Genomic DNA, 23,542 nt, shown 5'->3' with positions numbered 1-23,542 from the left:
ATAGAAACTTCTTCGATACTGTATGGTGAGTAGCTGTGAAGATCGTCAATATCATCCGGAATTCATACGATGACTTACAGTGCAAATTTGCGGATGTAGAACAGCTGACAGACTCATTCCAAGTGAGAACCGGAGTCAGAAACGGCTGTCTAGTCTCCCTCTTCCTCTTTCTTCTACTGGTTGACTGCAATATGAAGACCTCTATACCTGAGGAGTAAACACGAAATACAATGGACAGCTCAGAATCAACTAAAAGATTTGTAATTCTCAGATGACCTGACCCTTTTAACCCGTACACACGAACAAATGCTGGTTTAGAAAACTAGTGTAGCAGTAGCCTCTGCATCAGTAGGCCGCAGCATACACAAACGGAAAAGTAAGATCCTCAAATATAACACAAAGAACACCAACACAAACCACACTTGATGGCGAAACTCTGTAAGAGGTGGAATCTTTCACGTACCTGGGCAGTATCATCGATGAACAAGGAGGATCTGATGCAGAGATAAATGCAAGGATTAGCAAGTAAGGGCAGCATTCTTACAGTTAAAGAACATATGGGACTCAAAACAACTGTCAAACAATATCAAAGTTAGAATAGTCATTACGTACGTCAATACAGTTCTAATGTACGAAGCTGAAACTTGAAGAACTAATGCAACTATCATCAAGAAGGTACAAGAACTTAATAACAGTTGTCAACGCAAGACAGTCAATATCCGTTAACCGGATACCATTAACAACAGCCTACTGTGAGAGAGAACAAACCAACTTCCATCTAAAGAGGAAATTAAGAAAACACGTTGGAAGTGGATATGACATACATCGGCGAAATCATCAAACTGAATCACAAGGTAAGCGCGAACTTGGAATCCTGAAGGGGAACGGAAAAGAGGAAGAGCAAAGAACACATTGAGTCAGAAATTAGAAGCAGATATGAAAAGGATGATTAGCAACTGGAAACAACTGGAATGGATTGCCCAGGACGGGATTGAATGGAGAATGCTGGTGAGCTGCCTATGCTCCACCAAAAAGGGTAACAGGCGAAAATAAGTAATTATCCACGTCTCGCGCATAGATATGAATAAACTTATGTCCAGTCACCTTGTAAACAAAACATTCAACACTTCACACATGAGTAGACTTTAAACGACTACAAGCTAGTAATCGATACCATCTCATCCAGTTCGCAGTATTAAATACAGTTCGATCACAACATTCACTAGTAAACTAAATGTTTCCATCAACACTCATTGGATACAATTAGATTATTTCAGTTAACCGTATTCCATATTCATCTCACCATTGATTTGAATGTCATCAGTCTATCCTAACTAACTCGATAGTATACAATGATGACTCAATTACACTACAAATGACTGACTTCATTTTATTGCAAACTAGTTCACTTCCATCCATATTCACAATTATATTTCATACATAAATTAAGATACAATAGTTTCATCTAATGTTTAGTGATTCATTATGTGAAATCAGTTGAGGATGAATTATTCAGTATAGAGATTTGTGGGAATTGTCATTGTTTACATCACTATTCAATGTTCACTGAATCACCGTTCGAAATCAAATATAAGTGGATATCGATTTTGTTGTAGAATGGGATTCCTGGTTATTGCAGATATATGACTCTTTCATAGAGGATGGATAGTCACGTGTATGAACACCTCACCTGTATACCACTGAGCCTTGATCTAATAGTGCATAGATGTAAATGCAATCAAACCACGATACAGGACAACAAACTCTCATTATCTGTGGTAGATAAATGTCTTACAATCAACATGACTGAACCATGAAATAATTGATTAACCGTATGCATGTATTTTAAACATAAGTAAATAACTACAATCACCTTATTTTCCAACAGGATCGAAAATAATATCAAACTTATTTTAATAATAAATAAATAAAGTCATTAAAAATTATTTATAGATTGTTGTAGTATAGAACTCCTGGTTGTTGTAGATGCACGACTCCTTCATGGAGAACGGAACACGTGATGTTTTTGGATTATTGTTCTTTCTGAGATACTTGGGTACTATTCACCGACTGTAACAGTTAAATGAACGAAAAGTTAATTGTAATTCAACTTTTTCTAATAATTATCTACGATTTCATTTTACTACCTTCTGTAATGTAGATGGCTAAAATACTACCAACTGAAGAAAATTTCATTCTGCTATTTCATCGGGATAATCCGTTAGATTCAAGTGTTGAATTTATGAGAGTAAGTATTACATAATCGATAATTTTCATACATTATTCCTACTTATCATGATTAAAAAAACAAGTGTCAATTGAATATCATAAGATGAATTGTTTATCTATTGATAGCCTCGTGAAATATTGCGAATTCAAAATGATCTGGCGGAGATTTGTAGCTCAGGTGGGTGATTTTGATGGTTTGGTCGTGAAGCTTTCATTGTCCTTCTGAACGACATCATCAGCACAGACTTCAGGTAGAAGTGAAGTGTTTGAATTTCTCCACATATGATTCACAGCTTGTCCTGTGCACCTTGATGTTGAATGATTTTTATTGACCTTAAATCTATCATTGTTTATTTCTTTGTTTTGGTCGTACCTCCCATTGGTTGGATTTTTGCTCCTATGTTTCTGCATAATTTTCCTGATTGGTTGGTAAATTGAATTGATTTCAATGTGCTTGTTTATTGCTGATTGACCTGAGTGCCAAGCTTCTAAAAATTCTCTGGTGTTTTTGGAATTTCCTCTGTCCAAAATCTCCACATTTTTCCAGTCGAATATGTGTCTGTGATTGTCCACATGTATTGATATGAGTGAAGAAATGTCGTGGCGTTTGACTGCTAATTGATGTTCATGCAGGCGAAGATGAAGAAGGCATCCGCTTTGCCCGATGTAGTGTTTGTCGCAGTTGGCATAATTTATTTTGTAGATAATGTTTGGTTTGTCTTCTTGTGTCATTTCATTCTCTGGTTTGCATAAGACTGAATGGAGGGATTTTGTTGGTTTGTGGGAAACGCCTATTCCGAAGGTTTTCAGCAGCCTCGTTGTAGTTTCCGATATACCTTTTATATATGGTAGGGTGATCCTTTTGTTGATTTCCATACTTGACTTCGTGATCTGGTTAATTTTTCTCTGTGTAATTAATAAAACTTAATGAAGAGATCTGTCTATGATAGTGATGATGTCTTGTGATTAAATATTCTTTTATTTCATTGCCAAAACACTATTTACACTTTATCTTTTAGTTATAGAGATAGCATTGTTAAATAGGATATGAGATTTGAAGTGGTTGAAGGTGATAGACAGAAAACCCTAGTTTTAGGTTTTATGTTAGTTTGGATAGATTTGACAAGCATACCTGTAATATGAAGGAACCAATTCTCCCTTTTGAATTCTAACCTGCATCACCCCGTAAACAAACATCTATATCTCTAGAAAAAATCGGTTTTTTCCGTCAGTGAACATTGAGCTACAGCTTTTATATAACCATAGTTATGAGCAACCCCCTACTTTGGACAAAATGGTCACACTCTTCTCTTATAAATACATGAACACAAACTATCAATGAAATAATACTATGTGTCGTCATTGATATTATTTTATGTAAACAACTACGTAAATGAATCCAACTGGGGAAACAAGAAACTACAAATCGATGAAATTCCATGAATGTCAGAGAATTTCTATAAACATGACACATAGTCTATCGACCAGTTTGAAAAAGCTCAATCAAAAACCTGGTTCGTGGTCAACAAAAGATGTCAGTCAAGTCAAATAAAAAAATAACTGAATACTAGCCCATGAAGTGAGCTCTGATAACGTTATGCAGAATGACAATGAGAAGTCTCCAATAAAAGCATCTGGCTCAAACAACTTAACAAAAGTAGAGACATTCATTTACATAATAAATTCATTTCTCTTATATTTAAAAATCTATTAATTTAATTACATTGATTCGCTTCGTATTCTGATATACCTAAAACTGTTCCTAAATGGTTAATTTGATATAACTTACTAAATCTATTTGTTACTTTGCTCAGTTGATGTTTAAATAAATCTCTTTACACTTCAAAATACATTTAAAGACAATCTTCTTTTGCATAGTTGATAGCATGAGTCGGAGCACTTAACCGATAGACCACTGAGCCGGCATCCAACGCGAGACTAGTAGGTCCTGGGTTCCAATCTCACGAGGCGAGGTCATGGATGCGCACTGTTGAGGAGTTCCATAGTAGTACGATTTGGCCGTTCTGTGCTTCCAGATTTTCCGTGGTTGTCTAGCTTCAATCGACTTATGCTTTCAACCATAGAAATACTAAATCTTATTCAATCATGACCTACATATTCATCTAACTATTGTGCACATAAAGCTACTGTATACAAATAATTTAACTTTGAATCGGTTTATTTCTGTCATATAAGTTTCATCAAATATGAATAACTGATATTATAAAAATACTTGAGTAAATTTTGAAACACCTTACTGCCCAACTATTAAGTCACTCTTTTTCATGTTAAGTAGTCAAAAAAAAACAACGAATATTTCTTATTCAATACATGACAGAGAACACTTATTTCATTTTCAGCAATCTGAAAAGCATCACTATATGATTTTGGTGATTGTTGAGTTTTCAATTGAGATCATGAGACCAAAGGTCATGAGTTCAAGTCTTGCATGAGGGATCGTGAGTGCGCACCACTGAGGAATCCCATACTAGAATGAAACGGTGTCCAGTACTTCCAGGTTTGAATGATGGTCTAGCTTAGATCAATTCATGAATTCAACTAAAAAATTACTACGATCTCCTTAAACCCTATTTTGATCATAATAATCATGTGTTCATCAGTGACTAATTTCAAGATAGATCTCCTGTAGTTCTAGTGAGAAACCGTTACCAGTGGAGTTCAATCCGTGTAGAGTGTGAGACAGCTATCCAGCTCAGACAATGGACAAAGGGTTGAGCAAGATCATCGATCGACTGAAGTAGCCTAGAGGTTAAGCGTTAGTGCGCGAGACCGAAGGTCGTGGTTTAGTGTCTCATGTTCAAAATCGTGGATGTGCACTGATGAGGGGTCCCACACTAGGACGAAACGCTCGTCTAGTGCTTCCAGGTTTTCAGTGGTGATCTAGGTTACATTGACTCACAAATTAAACTATTAAAATTACTACATTCTCTACAAATCCCTATTCTGATAATAAAAACAAATATATTAATCAGAATCTACTTTGCAACTTCTATCAATTATACTCCCATATAATTATAATATAAGACTGTCTTCTAATAAGTAACATTTGAAGAAATTATATACTGTCATGAGTATGTAAAACCTCACCAATTAAAAAAATATTTAAATAGAAAATCTCTGAACTATTCTTCATTACATAATGATATCAAGTTGGATACTGTTTATAAACGGAGAGATAAATAGAAGAAGAAAGAGAGAGAGAAAGTTGTTTTTAGTTTCATTTAAGACTGTTATTTATTTATATATATATATACATAAACATTGGTACCATGAGGTACCAAAAAGATCTTCGTCATACAAGTCATTTGAGTTGTATGAAGGCTGAGATACTGAATCAAGGACATCTGAATTTTAAAATAAACAAAATAACTTCAAAACCATTCAATCACTTTATGGTATAGCACAGTAATTATCTAAAATAATCAATAAATAACTACCATATTCTTTTTCAAATCCCTCTTGTGTAATCGTGGACGTTCACGGCTGAAGAATCCTATACTAAAACGAAACGTCTATTCAATGCTTTCAGATTTTCAATGATAATCCAACATTCATCTATTCATGATCTTATTCAAAAATATAATCAAATATCGAATTCATTTATTATTGCTTGTTTGAATCTTCCCATTGATGTTTTTTTAGGACTGCAACTGGTCAGTCTCTTATTAACCATATGTGCATACTGTGTGTATTGCCTCGATATAGAATTATTTCACAAGCATTATAAGCAAAGATGGACAGTCGCAAGCAGTGGACTCGTCCGTTGGATGTACCTGCGTCTCAGAGTTGATGTTCATTCTGGGACTTGAACCCAGTACCTTACGCTTCAAACGCCATCGCGTTATCCGCTCAGTTACTGAGTCCTGATAACCACTTGCAATCCTAAACATCAATGTGAAGATTCAAACAAACAATACTAAGTGAATTTAAACTTTACCTCACTGCACAAGCAGGTGGCTATCAGGACTCAATAGCTAAGGGGATAACGCTATCGCGTTTGAAGAGAAAAGTACTGGGTTCGAGTCTCAGAGTGAACATCAACTCTGAGATTCAAGTACATCCAATTGACGAATCCCAAATAAGACAAAACGTGTGTCAAACTGGATTTCACTACTAGTCACTATCCATCTTTGCTTATAATAATCAAAAGATCTACTAGTTAAAACTTCTATCTATCACATTTATAATGAACACACCAAAAATAATTTTTTTTTAAAAAAAAAAATCAAATTATTGTTAATTCTTTAACCTTAAACCAATCAGTCAAATGAAAATGTTTTTCTTTATTTTTTTTTTAAAAAAAAAATTAAATAATTATTAATCACTAGGATGATTATTTATGGATGAAAAACTTTTTCAAAAAAAAATTGAATTTTTAATTTTTTTTCTTAAAAAAATTTTCATTTTTAAAATTGTTCAGAAGAAAAAAATTTTTTTTCTTTTTTTTGTTTTTTTCATAATCACTTCCATTGATATCAGGTATATCGATCTTTTTTTTTTAATTTTTTTTTGTTTCTAATGAATTTTATTGATTTTTTTTCTAAAGTCATAAAATTTAAAGATTAGTTAAATCAGAGAAATAATTTATTCTTTTATGCATAGATACAAAAAAAAAATTCATGTCCAATCAATCATCTTATCAACAAAACATTCAACACTTAACACATGAGTAGACTCTAAATGAGTATATGCTAGTAATCAATATCATCTCATCACAGACCAAATTGCGACACTACAGATCATCGTGGAACAATCAGATGAGTGGAATTCGTCACTATACATCAACTTCACTGACGATGAGAAGGATTTTGAAAGTCTAAACTGGAGAACATTATGGAAACTTCTTCGACACGATGGAGTACCTGAAAAAATCGTCAACATCATCCGGAATTCAAACGACGCACTACAGTGCAGAGTCATGCAACGAGGACAGCTGACAGACTCATTCCGAGTGAGGAAAGAAGTCGAACAAGGCTGCCTACTCTCACCCTTCCTATTTCTTCTAGTGGTTGACTCATTAATATACAATTAGATTATTTCAGTTAACCGTATTCCATATTCATTACATCATTGATTTGAATGTCATCAGTCTTTGCTGAACAACATAATGTTACTCGATAGTATACAATGATGACTCAATTACACTACGAATGACTGACTTCATTTTATTGCAAACTAGTTCATTTCTCTCCATATTCACAATTATATTTCATACATACATTAAGATGGAATAGTTTCATCTAATGTTTAGTGATTCATTATGTGAAATCAGTTGAGGATGAAAGATTCAATATAGGGATTTGTGAGAATTGAATAAATTATCATTGTTTACATCACTAATCAATGTTCACTTGACCACCATTCGAAATCAGATTTAACTGGATATCGATTTTGTTGTAGTATAGGATTCCTGGTTACTGAAGATGCATGAATCTTTCATAGAGGATGTAACCTGTGATGTTTAGTCCCGTGTATGAACACCTGACTTGTATACCACTGAGCCATATTCAAATGGTTGTAGCAACTATCTTACATATATTAAGTAAGGTAAGTAATTAGCACACATACGATCATATAAAAAGCAGTCAGGATCAATAAGAAAATAAGTAACAGGATAAGATTTTGATTTGAGAATAATGAATAGACTGATCTGTCCAAAGCTTAGAATAACTTACATGAGCTTGACATAGCACCAGCCCCTAAAGTTTAAAGCCTGAACAGTTCTTTGTTGTTTATCGCATTAAATCAACAAATCCATACTGAATAAATGTTTTTAAAAGAACCTAGTTATTAATTATGATTTTCAACCTGTCATATCCAAAAAGAAACGTTTTTGAGTGTAATTATCACTCTGTTATGTTTACATGAATTTACATATCTCACATCCTTTTTACAGGTGTGGAAACGTTTTGATAAAGATAGAAGTGGATATATTGAGGCTGATGAATTGAAAGTAAGTGATAACTATGTTTTAATAGTTGAATTCATAAGTTTATGTAAGCTAGAATACCATTGAAAACCTGAAAGCACTGAATGGCCGTTTCCACCCAGTACAAGAACCCTCATCAGTATGCGTTCACGACTACGTACCAGGGATTCGAACCCAGGACCTTCGGTTTCACGCTCAAATGCTTAAACTTTTGACCACTTAGACGGCAACCGAAAATCCAATATAGTAACTTATTATTCATTCAATTAATTGTTAAAGATGAAATTATTTTCAAAATATTTACTCAGTACATTTCCGGTGAATACAAATAAATATCAGAAATGGGTTTTGTGGAGATTTTAGTAATTTTATATAGTTGAAATCATGAGTCAATTGAAGTTAGACCACCATGGAAAACCTGCAAGCACTGCTTGACGGCTGTTTCGTCCTATCGTGGGACTCCTCAGCATTGTGCATCCACGACCCTGCCTCGCGAGATTCCAACCCACGATCTATCAGTCTCACGTGCGAGCGCTTAACCACTAGACCACTGAACCGGCATCCAACGGTGTTAATGTCTAACTTCAACCAGTCCATGAAATTGAGTATCCATTGACCATTGTCTTCAGTGAGTTGATATCTGCCAACACACCTGGTTGAAATCCACTGGCTACTGCTTCTCACTAGAACTCCAGGAGATACCTCATGGAGTCAGTCACTAGTGAGCACATGATCATTATCCGAAGGGGTTTTGTGGAGATTTTAGTAATTTTATGGAGTTGAGATCATGAGTCAATAGAAGCTAGAACACCGTGAAAAAACCTGAAGTTTTACCCTTCATTCATATAACAATTGTATGCTACTTGTGGAACATTTCTGAAATGAAAAACTCTAGTTATGTTCTATGTGACAATAGCATTGAAAATAACATACATCATATGTGGAAACACATGTTTTAAATGATCTTATACGAGACATTTATGATTAAATAATGATTTTAACGACTCAAGAAGTATATAGTGTTACATGCCTAGTCACACATCATCTACATTTTTGTTCGTTTTTATCGATCATTATGTCTTCAACAACTCATATGTTAGTGTGTCTTCTATGTGTTGTCAACATCACGAAGGACCTGTACAGGTGTTAGTTGATACTCATATTTTCTTAGACAGACAAATAGCTAGCATGTGAGACCTAGTAGCCTATCTACCTAGATTTTTATCCTCATATTAATCTTTTGTTACTACTAATGTCATCCAAAGTAGTATATATCATGTGAATAACTAGAAACTCTGTCATTTACTTAGACTACATAAGAGTATACTTTTTTATAAGCAACTTGATTCTCCTGACTTGAAAACATTTAATTACATGTATACAATGGTAGATTACTTTATACATCATGTTCTCATAGTTCATTATTCTCTATGAAAGAAATATAATTTGTGAAGGCTATAATTTATGGATGACCATTGAGCGACACCAGACTGACCTTGAAAGTTTTCACCTACTTACTAACATCAAATAAGGGTTATAAACCAGTGTGAGGAATGAAGATTGTGATTTATAATTGATGGTTAGGGTTAGGAGATTCTCATTGCGAACTGATATCAGTTATAATGCCATAACTCTATTTAGCGAAATGGATGAATGAATTTCACGCCAAAAACTATGACCTGTTAATCTAAATCTGATTGGTTCATCCATAAATTCTAGTCTCATCTAGAATTTTTAGAAGAGGTTTTGTGGAGATTTTAGTAATTTTATAGAGTTGAATTCATGAGTTAATTGAAGCTAGACCACCATGGAAAACCTGGATTAATGGCTTAAATATTCATCATGAAGATAGATGAGGCAACTATCATTGGGAAAGGATGGCTCAGCATGATAATATAAAATGTTGAATTTAAGAGGATCATAGAAACAGACTTGAAATAGTTGGGGGTAGAAGGTTCAAAGAGAAAACCTGGAACCACTGAACGGCCGTTTTGTCCTAGTGTGGAACTTCTCAGCAGTCCGCATCCACGATCCCGCCTCGTAAGATTCAAATCCAAGACCTATCAGTCTCGCTTAGTTTACTAAAAGGCAAGAAAAAAAATTGCATTTCACAACTTGTTATATCATAGATGAATACTAATGAAAAATTGAGGACATAATCATCATCTTAAAGGCATAGAAAAATTCCAAACACTCATCATTGTACAGCGTTTTATACCGGAAAAGCTAAAAAGCTTTTATTCTCCAAGGTTAATATTGATATTTAAATATACTTCATGTTTACTAACTACTACCATTGTCTTATCATGAGTTTATGATCTGAATATTCACTTATCCTAATTGTTACTACATTCAAATGAAAAGTATTTCGATAGCATGACTATATAGTAAGTGTTCGCTAAACTGTGGGATCTCTTGACTTACTTGACTACTTTAATACAAATACTCAAACTCCTTAAATTTATTTCATAATAATGAACCATGAATATCATAAGGTAATGTGCGTCATATGTGACTGAATCCTGATGGTATTAATGAGCGTCTAATGCACTGTTACAGTGCGTCAGCCTATTTTTCATTAAGAATCTTCTCGTTTTTAACCGTTAATTCTATCGGCTTATTTGATCATACTTCTAACTTGCTAGACTTATCCGAATGATATTCCTTCACATTCTTGGATCAGTTCTGAAAACAAAAACTGTATAAACAACAGAACAAAAGAAGACTACCCAGAGCAGATAAAAAAATATGATAAGTAACGGCGACTACTTTGAAGGAAATGCGAGTGATATATTTTAACGCTTGAATAATAGTGTACTTAATTCATTAGATTTATTATATATTATACTGAGAATGATTCCATATTCACTTAAAAGTAAAATTCTATTTAACCTGTAATAAATACTGGTTTTATATTCTACAGTCATTCCTTCTACACTTACTGAAAGAAGCAAAACCGGAAACTAATATTGAAGAAGCCAAGTTAATCGAGTATACTTCATCCATTGTAAGTTCTTTTTTCTATTGCTTGATATTTTCTGTTAAAAAAATACATCTTTTATATGAAATGAATGTAAAATTAAAGTACAAATATGTAAATCTTGATAGTTGAGATCATGAATCAATTGAAACTAAACCACCATGGAAAACCTGGAAGCACTGCTTGACGGCCAAATCGTCTTATTGTGGGACTCCTCAGTAGTGCGCATCCACGATCCCACCTCGCGAAATTCGAATTAAGGACCTATCAGTTTCGCGCACGAGCACTTAACCACTAGACCACTGTACCGGTATCAAATGGTGTTATTGTCTAAATATCAAATCATACAAATCACATCTTTTAGAGGTAATTAGAACTAACTACTTTCTCATGATAGGGGTGTATTTTACGAAATTGAGAGAATGAAAACCAAATGTTCGACGCTTTAACTAGGTTGGTGGATATGGAGGATCCAACTAAAGGAGTTGGATAACCCTGATTTCAAAACAATCGTGCACGTGGGCTCCAGGATTCTGAAGGAACAAATGGTGTATGAACCTGTTGTTCGTCACCGACCACCATGCAACTGCATCTCCTAACGTTGTTCCGCTGCCTTATGGATTAGACCTCTAGATTAAGGACTTGAGGTATGGCTCCCTAAAAAGACCATCTGCTTCGGTTTTGGCAGCCGGACAGTATTCCAGCCCTCACACTAATCAAATGATTCGTGAGTTGCATATATATTTGGTTCCTACTAGTACCAATGTTTATGTGTTCAAATAAATAAATAAAGAACTAATAATACATAGTTTGTGAAGACTGTTCAAGTAGAAATTAGTTTTAATCAGGAACTGATATCAACTATTGAAAATCACAGAGTATGATAGTTCTCATGTACCTTTGTTATGAGACCAGTCAATAATGCACACTCATAATCAAACAAACGATCAAAGGTTACAACTTCATGCTCTGTACCAACAGTCTTCAGTTAAAAAATCGAACAATTAATTTCACGAACATTGTATAGTCATCACAGACGTATTGAATTCAAACATTTTGACTATTAGAATAAAAAGCCTTCATCAAATGATCTAAAAGTTTGAAAGGATTTTCCAATTACAAAACATACAAGGGTAATCACATATGAATTATCAGAAGGGGGTTTTGTGGAGATGTTAGTAATTTTATAGAGTTGAGAACATGAGTCAATTGAAGTTAGACCACCATGGAAAACCTGGAAGCACTGGATGGATTGGTTGAGGTTAGACATTACCAGAGTTGGATGCCGGTTCAATGGTCTATCGGTTAGGTGCTCGCGTGCGAGACTGATAGGTCCTGGGTTGGAATCTCGCGAGGAAGGATCGTGGATGCACACTGCTGAGGAGTCCCACAATCGGGCGAAATGGCCGTCCAGTGCTTCCAGGTTTTCCCTGGTGGTCTAGCTTCAATTGATTCATGATCTCAACTATATAAAACATATGAATTAGCTGAAATAAATTAAAAATTCATCATTTAATCTCTAAATTTAGGCTTCAATTAGATCACTAAGGTATAATGTTTTTTTGAAAATCATGTTTTCTGATTAATTGAATTATCCAACAAATTGATAAACAACATCGAATGCTAATAAAATTAACTCAGATTAAGTTTACATTATTCAATCGATAAAAAATTAAAAATGTTCACTCATAGATCTAACTAACTAAACATACTGAGACATGGAACTACGTCTTGACATTTACAACATAAGCAAACCACTAAAAAGTGTTATAACTTGTCGCTTTGTGACCTATTAATATATAACGTAATGATATCATCACTTAGAGAATAGTGAACTGTCGACTGGACCAATGACGCACAAACCTGTACGAACAGTCTGGAGTCCTTATCGATATTTCTAACTTACTAACCCTGCCTATTGAATCCGGAACACCAATCCCAGCCTCCGTGATATGAAATCATATATTTCAAACATACTAGATTTATATGCAAACCAATGAGACCACATCACATCATAAAATAGAAAATAACATTTATACATGATCAAGACAAAAAGTGGCTACACTCCTACGATTAATTTTGATTACGGTTAATTTTTGTCATACCCTTTTATTAACATATTTGACAAACAATGTTATTCAAACAATAACAAAATTTGTCTATTTCTTCGTATTTTTATCATCATTATCATGTCAGTATAGACGGTATACTCTTGATCACATATAACAGCTTACACATATATCACTCTCGAGCTTAAATGTTAATCGTTTTGATATTACTCGATCAATCATTCTCTTCTTCATGTATATATGTACTGGAATCCTACTAATAATAAACTTTGCCTTGACTCGCTACACCATTATTCGATTTGACTATAAATTCACTTTTGTATTCGCTTGCTCTTAGACATATTAGCCTGTGCTCCAATTCTCTCGATATGATTGTATCTTTGTTGTTTGTACAATCCACATGTAAACTATAATCACTTCTTCTTATTGCCTTGTGAATTCAAATACGATTGGAGATTTATATGCTAGTGGTTATCAAGGTGATCGATTATAAAAAACTTAGACAAAACACTCTAACATGATGACACATGAAACATTATAGAAATCTTCATAATTGTTTAATAATTGTAGAAAGGGTTTGTTTGTTTCAAATTGTCCTGAAGTTGTTTATTAATCTTTTCATTTCATCTTTTGTAAAGCTTCAGTTATTCGATCAAAATAAAGATGGTAAACTTCAACTCAGTGAGATGGCACGGTAAGTTTTGTTTCAATTAAATATTAAATCTTATGGAATATAGATATATAATAATAATGATCTGACTTAATGAACTCCTGATGAGATTGCATAAATAGCATTTAGAAATACAGAAAGGTACATACAGGTGAAAACTTAGTGAATAAGAATACAAATGGGGACAATCGAATGTACTCGGACACAGAATTACAGAACGTTTTAGTAAAATCTGAGAATTATACAATAATTAATTCATTTGCAAATTGTTAATCAGTTGTCTCAAACTTGACTGTTCCTTTTGCATATATCAGTTAATGGTCTCAGACTTGATTGTTCTTTTGTTTCCACACCAATCATTCTTCAATTTTCTTAAACTTTTACCTTTAGACATTTGACTTGTGATTTATGTTATATACTACTTATATCTATCGACATCAGTAACACACACCATACGATGGCTAAACATTTTTTTTTTCAAAATAACATCAATTCTATCAAGAAGTAATCAATATTTTCGTCACGAACAACTTTCTTTTTCTTCATAAAATGGTAATATTAATGCCATTTTATTCTACTACGGAAACTAAACATATAAAGCAACCTTCTAGTAAACGAAAGCCTTAAACAATAATATAAACAATCATTTATTATAGAATTCTAGCTAACAAAATATTTAGTACAAAGTTTACGGTTGTTATGTAACATTTACTGTTCTGAGACTCAGATAACATTGTAGTTATCATACCTTTCGATAAACTATTTGATAAAAGTCAAACCTATGCTTATAAGATTGGTAGGTCTATGGTCTGTATTACGTCAATAATCTTGTCTCTTATAATAATAATAATAATCTAAATTTTGTTTACCAACTTTATTTTCACCTTTCATTTGATATTACTGACAACCAATGATACAGGAATTCAGTGAAAACAATTTATAAATCATATCGTTTGAAAATATATAATCTTACCTCTTCTAAGTAGTATCATTCCTTTTGTAGTGAAATAATAGACTTAGTTTTATCAGTATGTATTCTTTAATTATTACGAACTAAAAAAAGGGTATGTTGTGTGTTCGCAGGTCGGGATCGCCAAATATGTTACGTGTTCAAATGTCGGGATTATCAATATGTAGTGCTGTGCTTCGTTAATAGTTCACCTTGATAACCGTTATAATACAAGTCTTAACGGTGCATAATATCAGAGGGCAAAGGGAAGCGGCAACTACATTTTTATTGACAAATAATGAAGGCCAGAAAGCTGTTAGCACATGAGGAAATGTTAGCGAGCGAAGCATAAATAAGATGCATTGGAGATGGCTGGTAAGCCAACTCGAGAGCGAAGCGAAAATAATGAGTATTGGAGATGGCGGGGAAGTCAACTCATTTCAAGCAAGCGTTAATCAAAATTTATAGTCAAACAAAAATGAATGATAGACATGCGATGAATAATATACGAAGTATGCACAAATATACGCTCATATAAAAAGTGCTCAAAGTTAATAAGCGAATGATGAACAAGATCAAAATATGACTCATAATGTAAAGGTGAATTAGCTTGGCCAGTAGCTAGAATAAAGTATATGGGCTTAACATCTGAACTGATACTACAGGTATACCTTGAATGAAGAAAGTAATGAGTTGTATTTTTTCGGATAAAAAAAACTACCTATTGAACTCTAGTGATCAACTTACAACTACGTCATTAAGCTATTAGACTCGAACAATCAATTGTCTCAATCTTGATTGTTCCTTCTGCAAATATCAATCTGTCTTCTCTGATTATTATTGTTCATGCATTTTTGTACCGATTGCGCTTTATTCCTGTTCGTTCCTTATCGATCTTCTGCCAAAATACATTCTATGTCTGACCATTACCATACACTACTTATATGGATATAAGTAGATTACACTACAGTACTTACTAGCTCACGTAGATGATTCATGTAGAAGCTTACCCTAATTATAATTTCTTATTATTATTATTAAGTAGAGTATACTTTCCTACTTACCACAATATGTATCAAGATGTCATTAAGACTGACAATGTTTATTTATGATTTATTAACTTATATTCTCCATCATTCTAACTCTTTCAGATTACTTCCTGTTAAGGAGAACTATTTATGTAGACCAATTTTTAAGGTAATGTCAATAAATTCTAATGATATATCTTAATACTAATGTAAATCAAGATACGTTTGTTTTTGTTTTGTTTTTGTTTTTGTTTTTTTTGATTTATTTAAATAGACTACTTATTGATCATTAAATGATGGTCATTTCAATAAAATTAACTTCATATTGACATAAGCCGATATAGTAACTAAGATGAAATGAGTAGTATAACGAATAAATGATAAATTATAATTTTAATCTATTTAAATTGTTGAATAAACATATAGAAATTTCTTTCATGTTAATATAAAGGATTTATAAGTAGTATAATAAGTATATAATTCTTTTTTTTTTAATATAAAGAGTAATAGAATTTTCATAGTTGAAAGCGTGAGTCAATTGAAGCTAGACCACCATGGAAAACCTGGAAACACTGGACGGCCGTTTCGTCCTATTATGAGACTCCTCAGTAGTGTGCACCCGCACTCGTGAGATTCGAACCCAGGACCTACCAGTCTCGATCCAGAGCCCTTAACCGATAGACCACTGAGCCGGCTGGCATCCAACCGGTGTTAATGTCTAACTTCTATCAATCCACAAAGTTGAGCAACCGTTCACCAATAGTCTTCAGTGAGTTCCTATCTCACAACGGACGTGGTTTGAACTCCACTGGTCACTGCTTCTCACTAGAACTCCTGGGTGTACTTCTCGGTCAGTCACTAGTGAGCATATGATTATATTAATTATCAGAAGGGGTTTCAACTATGAAAATACTAAAAATCTCCACAAAACCCCTTCTGATAATTAAAATAATAGAATTAATATATTACTTATTCAAAGTATTCAAAGTATACTACTACTAGTACTACTGTAGTGAATGCGAACATAACTAAAGACAAGCGACCGTATTTAGCATAAAATTACAGAGTGACTTTATGAAATAAAAAAATCATACTCCAATACTTCATTTGTAAAATGTCCATGAATTGTCATAGACTTTGTTGTTCCTGTATTTCGATACTAATTACTTTTTGTTCCCGTTCTTTCCATCTCGATCTTCTCAATCTTTTACTGTCAGATATTCTATACCTGACTATGGTTATATACTACTTAGGTTGATATAAGTAGTACACACTACATTACTAATACTACACTGTTAAATCAGTTGGAATATTGAATAATTTTTTCTGCTTAGCGTTTTTTTAGTGAGTTAGTTTTCTAAGGGATGGAGTCGCTAACCCCGTGCCCAACCCTCTTCTTTTATCCACCCTTGGGACCGGCAGTATCCTTCAGAGGAGCTACAGGCGGAATTAGTTGGAATATTATTTAGTCATATAACTTATTAGCAGAAGAACAGTAAGCAAAGCTTTAACTGTTAATCAACCTGTAAATAACATTGAATTGTATGATGATAAACATCCATTATCCTATATTGCCAAACACATAGTTGAAACAGGTTATAAGATTGATCTTCACACGGCATTTGCGGTGTTGCACAAAAATGTAAAAGGGCGTATACTAAGGTTTATTGAAGCCTTAGCCATACAAAAATTCAAACCCCCTTTGTGTATATAAAAACAATTTGTTCTCACATTAAACCTACCCTGGTAATGTTAACTTATTATCCAGATGTGATGAGGTTTCAAATTATTTTCTTTATTATCCTTGTTTCCTCTTATACTTCGTTTCTAGTCTAGTTGTCCTTTTATTCCTCAGATATAAATGTTCTTAATAAGTATATGTGTTCAAATTGTTCGAAATGTATTATGCTAATATATATACCACAAAGTCCTAATTACAACACGGAGAACACCAAACAATCACACTTGATGGAGAAACTCTGGAAGAGGTGGAAAAATTCACGTATCTTGGAAGCATCGCTGATGAACAAGGAGGATCATGTGCAGATGTAAAGGCGAGGATTGGCAAAGCAAGGACCGCATTCCTACAATTGAAGAACATATGCAACTCAAAACAACTGCCAACCAACTTCAAAGTGAAAATCTTCAATACGAACGTCAAGACAGTCCTACCGTACGGAGCTGAAACGTGAAGAACTACTACATCCATTGTCAAGAAGGTACAAGTATTTATAAACAGTTGTTTACGCAAAATACTCAACATTCACTGGTCGGATACTATCAGCAAAAGCGTTTTATGGGAGAGCACAAACCAACTTCCAGCTGAAGAGGAAATTAGGAAAAGGCGTTGGAAGTGGACGGGACATACATTAAGGAAATCACCAAACTGCATCACGAGGCAATCCTCAACTTGGAATCCGGAAGGGAAGCGGAGAAGTGGAAGGCCAAATAACACATTACACCGGAAAATAGAAGCAGATATGAAAAGGATGAATAACAACTGGAAACAACTGGAAAGGATCTCCCAGGACAGAGTTAGTTGGAGAATGCTGGTGTGCGGCCTATGCTCCTCCACGAGGGGTAACATGCGTAAGGAAATAAGTAAGTAATAGTCCTCATAATCTTCATAATACTATCGAAATTCATCAAAGAGACCAATTACTTCACATTTATTTTTTGTTATAGAATGCTTCAAAAATTACATCAGCTGATATTGATCGAGCATTTTCACTTTATGATTTAGTAAGTAAAATATTTTATTCATTTAATTAAACTGTGATATTCTATGAACCCTCCTGAACCCTTAGTATAATTTGTTTAAATCTTCTCATTGATATTTAGGACTGCAATCAGTCAGTCTCTTATTGGTATATGTACATACTCTGAGTATTGTACCCTGTTAACAATTTTAAATTATAATTTAAATTAAAGATATCATGGTAAACATTATAAATTTGAAATAGTAAGTTGGAATCAAACAGTCAACATTCCAAGCATTAATCTATTCATGAAATAGAGTAACAATTATTCAATGTTGTCGGTGACGTTTGTTTTACTCTAGACATTGTTAAACTCTATTTATCATGGATTCTCGCTAGAAATTAAATCCTTCAACGCTAGTCATTATTAGATAAGGGTTTGTTGTTAATTTTAGTCATCGAATCCACCGTTCTTTAACTAGTGACGATCATTGTTTTAATTTGAGTTCATAAGAAATGGAGAATAATATTGTTACATTGAGATGGTTGTTATTAATGGATTTAGATAATCATGGCTTATGATTACTAACTTAATGATAATGTCATTAAAAAGCTTGGACTAGGTTACCAGGCAAAAGGTTGGATTTACTTCAAATTCATTCGCTGAGATTTTACATGTATATATTCTTCTTATTTAATGCCTTACATCAACTTGGTCCCCAAATACTGTGAAACTATTCGCTCTAATTTAGACGAAAGTTCATATATGATAATGTCATTGTTGATCATTTTTATACAATTTCTCAACACATAATCACTCTCAGAAGAGGTTTTGTGGAGATTTTATTAATTTTATATAGTTGAGATCATGCGTCACTGCTGAGGAGTCCCATTCTAGGACCAAATGGCCGTCCAGTGCTTCCCGGTTTTCCATGGTGATCTAGCTTCAATTGACTCATGATCTCAACTACATAATCGCTCTGATAATTAACAGATATGAATATCTTAAGGTTTAATCTTTTATGAGATCCCTTCTATTTACAGCTGAGTATGGAATGAATGTCCAAACAATTTTATTACTCAGTGAATTTGTCATCTGATATTAGATTTTGTAAAGTTTTCTTAAATCATAAAATCATATTGTTTTTTATTAGTAATCTTGAAAGTCTTGGTGAGAGATGAAACTACAAATACTGCAGAAACAACTTCTTAACAAGTACCAGAAGGCACGAAACGTGAATACAAAGCTTTATAACGACTACCTTTAACTAACTGATAATATCGTTTATTATTTTAGTAGTATCATAACCAACTTTATTGTGTTATTCTCATTCTACAAGATTCATTTACATTGAAATCATGAACTGATTAGTTTTGGAGCACCATTTAAAACAAAAAAGCACTGGACGCCCGCCTCGTCCCATTATGATACTCGTTATCGGTACCCATCCGTGACTCTTTATTAACGTTTAACCTGTAAACCAATGAACTAGCATTCATTGGTATTTACACTCAATTTATAGGATTGTAGTTAAATTAAACATAAAAATATTTTCATAGTTGAAATCATGAATCCATTGAAGCTAGACCACCATGGAAAACCTGGAAGAACTGGACGGCTTAAATCGTCCTATTGGACGGCCATTTCGTGCTATTGTGGGACTCCTCAGCAGCGCGCATCCACGATCCCACCTCACAAGATTCGAACCCAGGACCGATCATTCTCGCGTGCAAGCACTTAGCCGATAGACCACTGATTCGGAATCCAACAGTGTTACTGTTAATCTCCACAAAACCCCTTCTAATTATAAAAACATTTCTTAATACAAATCTAATCTGAAGTGGATAATTCGTTAAGAATGATTATATTTAATTAAACATAATCTAAGTAATATCTTCATACTTGTTAGTTCATTTGAATATCATTTGTTTCTTGTATATTAATAAATTATATATGATGATACTTAGTATAGTATAAGTAAGTTTTATTTTTACTAAGTAAAGCAATTAACAGGATGAAAATTGGTGGAGATTATGGTATTTTCACAGTTGAATTCATTAGTTGATGTAAGTTAGACCATCATTGAAAATTTCGAAGCACTGGACGGCCGTTTCGTTCTAGTATGGAACTCCACAAGAGTAAGCATTCATGACCCCCACGTGGGACTCTTATGCGTTAACGCCTAACCCATAGACCATTGAGCCTTTAACCAATAGTGTTAATGTCTAACTTTAATCGATCTATGATCTTGCACAATCTTTCATCCATTGTCTTCAGTGAATAACTGTTCCTCATCCGACACGAACTGGACTACACTGGTCACGGTTTCTCACTAGAACTCCAAGAAATCTATCATAAAACTAGTCATTAGTGAGTACATGATTATTATCAGTATTGACATTTATGAAAATTGTAATATTTTCACAGTTGAGTTCATAAGTCGATCTAAGCAATTACTTTACTTTGTTTATGATATTTATCAACATATATCAATAGGTGATTTTTATATACAAAATAGAATAAATATATAATACTAGCAGTGGAATCCATCTTCGCTTATAAAGCTTATGACTTCAGGTAATATCGAGACAGTCCGCACAGGATGCCTATATGCTAACAAGAAACTGATCAATTGCAGTCCAATATAACAATAGGAAGATACAAGTAAACAACACCAAATGAATTTAAATATATAATAGTTTTTTTATAAATAATAAATTTCATAATAGTTCATATTTTATTACATTAGGATGCAAATGGTACAATAGAAGATGAAGAATTATCAGGATTTCTTAAAGATTTGTTAGAATTAGCACAAGAAGTAAGTAGATAGTAATAAATTAATTGATTCTAGATATGTGTATATTAAATATATACATACACTTTGTTTCTTATATGAATGAATACAAAGTGGAGATGTTTATGAGCATAGGTCTCCGACCAGCATTCTCCAACTCACTCTGTCCTGGACCTTCCTTTCTAGTTCTATCCAGTTGTTGTTCATTCTTCTCATGTCATTCTCCATTTCTCGGCGTAATGTGTTCTTCGGTCTTCCTCTTCTCCTTTGGCCTTCAGGGTTCTATTTGGGAGCTTGTCTTGTGATGCAGTTGGGTGATGTCCTCAATGTGTGTCCTATCCACTTTCACTGCTTCTTCCTGATTTCTTCCTCCACTGGATGGAATCTAGTTTGTTCTCTCCGGCAATAGAATGTTGCTGATAGTGTTTGGCCAACGGATCCGAAGTACTTTACGTAGACAACTGTTATTAAAAACTTTTATCTTATGGATGATGTATTTTGTAGTTCTCCAAGTCTCCGCCCCATACAGTAGAACTGTCTTGACACTTGTATTGAAGATTCTGATCTTTGTGTTGGTTGACAATTGTTCTGAGTTCCAGATATTTTTCAGTTGTAATTATGTTGTTCTTGCATTGTTGATCAGTGTCTTCACATCTGCATCAAATCCACCGTGTTTATCAATGATGCTACCCAGATATGTAAAGGTTTCCACATCCTCCAAAGCTTCTCTGTCAAGTGTAATTCGATTGGTGCATGTTGCATTGTATAGGAGAATCTTGCTTTTCCCTTTGTGTATATTGAGACCTACTGCTGCTGCGGCTTCTGCTCCACTGGATGAATTGATTTTAATTAGACAATTATTGAAAACTATGAAATGACTCAGATACTTTTAATCTTTCATCTTACTAAATTATCGCACATATCAATAAAGCAGTATAATACCATTATCTATAATATTGAGTTACCTTTCTTTTTAAACTCAAGACAAGTTAAGGTTATAAGCTTTTGAAATTCTAATTTCAATCAAACAAATTTAAAAGATAAGAAATCTTGTATCTAAGACTCAGTGTAATCCATGGATTTGTTAATTTTTTACAAAGCTGATATTTATTCCAACATTCTTATGTAACATTATTCCTAAAATAAAAAAACGATTATCGTTTATAAGCAAAGATCTCATGGTAACTAGCGAACTAATCCAAAAATCATGAATTCCTCTGCTAGCCACTATCCATCTCCGTTTAAAATACTTATATTCTAAAGTAATATCGAAGCAATGCAAACAGGATGTACATATATACATATAAAAGGGATTGATCAATTGCAATCTTAAATATTAATTAAGAAGATTTAAACAATCAATACAAAATCAGTTAAATCTATCCTTGAGTTGTTTATTTGACTTTGGATATTTCATATTATGTTCTCTTTTTTCCCCGAAATGCCCTTGGTATGGCCGAGAGTGCATAGAGTCCGCTCTCCCTCTCCAAATGCTCTCACATGGACACGCGTATATAGCCTCTGTCAGGGAAATCCTACTCAGTGCATTCTCATGACATTACTGTTGTTTACGAAATTGAGAGGATGAAAAGCGATAGTGCGGTGCTTTAACCGGGTTGGTGGACACGGGAAATTCACCTAGGGGAGTTGGAAAACTTTGATTCCAAACTAATGGTACACATGAGCTCCAGTATCCTGAGGGAACAAATGGCATATGAATCAATCGTTGGTCACTGACTACCATGATACTGCATTTCCTCCACTGCCTTGTGGATTAGACCTTTAGATAGAAAGCTCCGGGTGTGGCCCCCTTAAGGAAACCACCTGGTTTAGTTTGGGCACTTGAGTAGTAACACAACCCTCACACAAATCAAATAAGATTTGTGCGGCGCATATATATCTAGTGCCCCTCCCTTGTACCAATATTTATATGTTCAAATAAATAAATAAATTATAGAAGGGGTTATATGGAGATTTAGTATTTATTATAGTTGAAAGCGTGAGTCAATTGAAGCTAGACCACCATGGAAAACCTGGAAGCACTGGACGGCCGTTTCGTCCTATTATGGGACTCCTCAACAGTGCGCATCCACGAACCCGCTCTCGCGAGATTCGAACCCAGGACCTACCAGTCTCGAGCCGAAGCCCTTAACCGATAGACCACTGAGCT

The 23,542-nt window shown here is 33.9% G+C and overlaps 1 protein-coding gene across 1 annotated transcript in view; it reads left to right on the top strand.

The window, feature by feature from the left end:
* The window catches only part of Smp_137750 (calbindin-32, putative), a gene marked incomplete at both ends in the record, with an annotated part of 44,556 nt that extends 23,148 nt beyond the window's left edge, over positions 1-21,408 (top strand). The window contains 7 exons of the mRNA XM_018794043.1: positions 2,162-2,248; positions 8,147-8,203; positions 11,103-11,186; positions 13,867-13,922; positions 15,999-16,044; positions 18,561-18,617; positions 21,325-21,408. Coding sequence (XP_018647109.1) covers positions 2,162-2,248; positions 8,147-8,203; positions 11,103-11,186; positions 13,867-13,922; positions 15,999-16,044; positions 18,561-18,617; positions 21,325-21,408 — 471 coding nt within the window. The remainder of the gene's footprint in view (positions 1-2,161; positions 2,249-8,146; positions 8,204-11,102; positions 11,187-13,866; positions 13,923-15,998; positions 16,045-18,560; positions 18,618-21,324) is intronic.
* Between the last annotated feature and the right edge of the window lie 2,134 nt (positions 21,409-23,542).

The sequence above is a fragment of the Schistosoma mansoni genome (assembly GCF_000237925.1).
Source record: "Schistosoma mansoni, WGS project CABG00000000 data, supercontig 0194, strain Puerto Rico, whole genome shotgun sequence".
NCBI lineage: Eukaryota > Metazoa > Platyhelminthes > Trematoda > Strigeidida > Schistosomatidae > Schistosoma > Schistosoma mansoni.
Note: the sequence above shows the minus strand (reverse complement) of the source record. Positions and strands in the feature narration are given on the sequence as shown.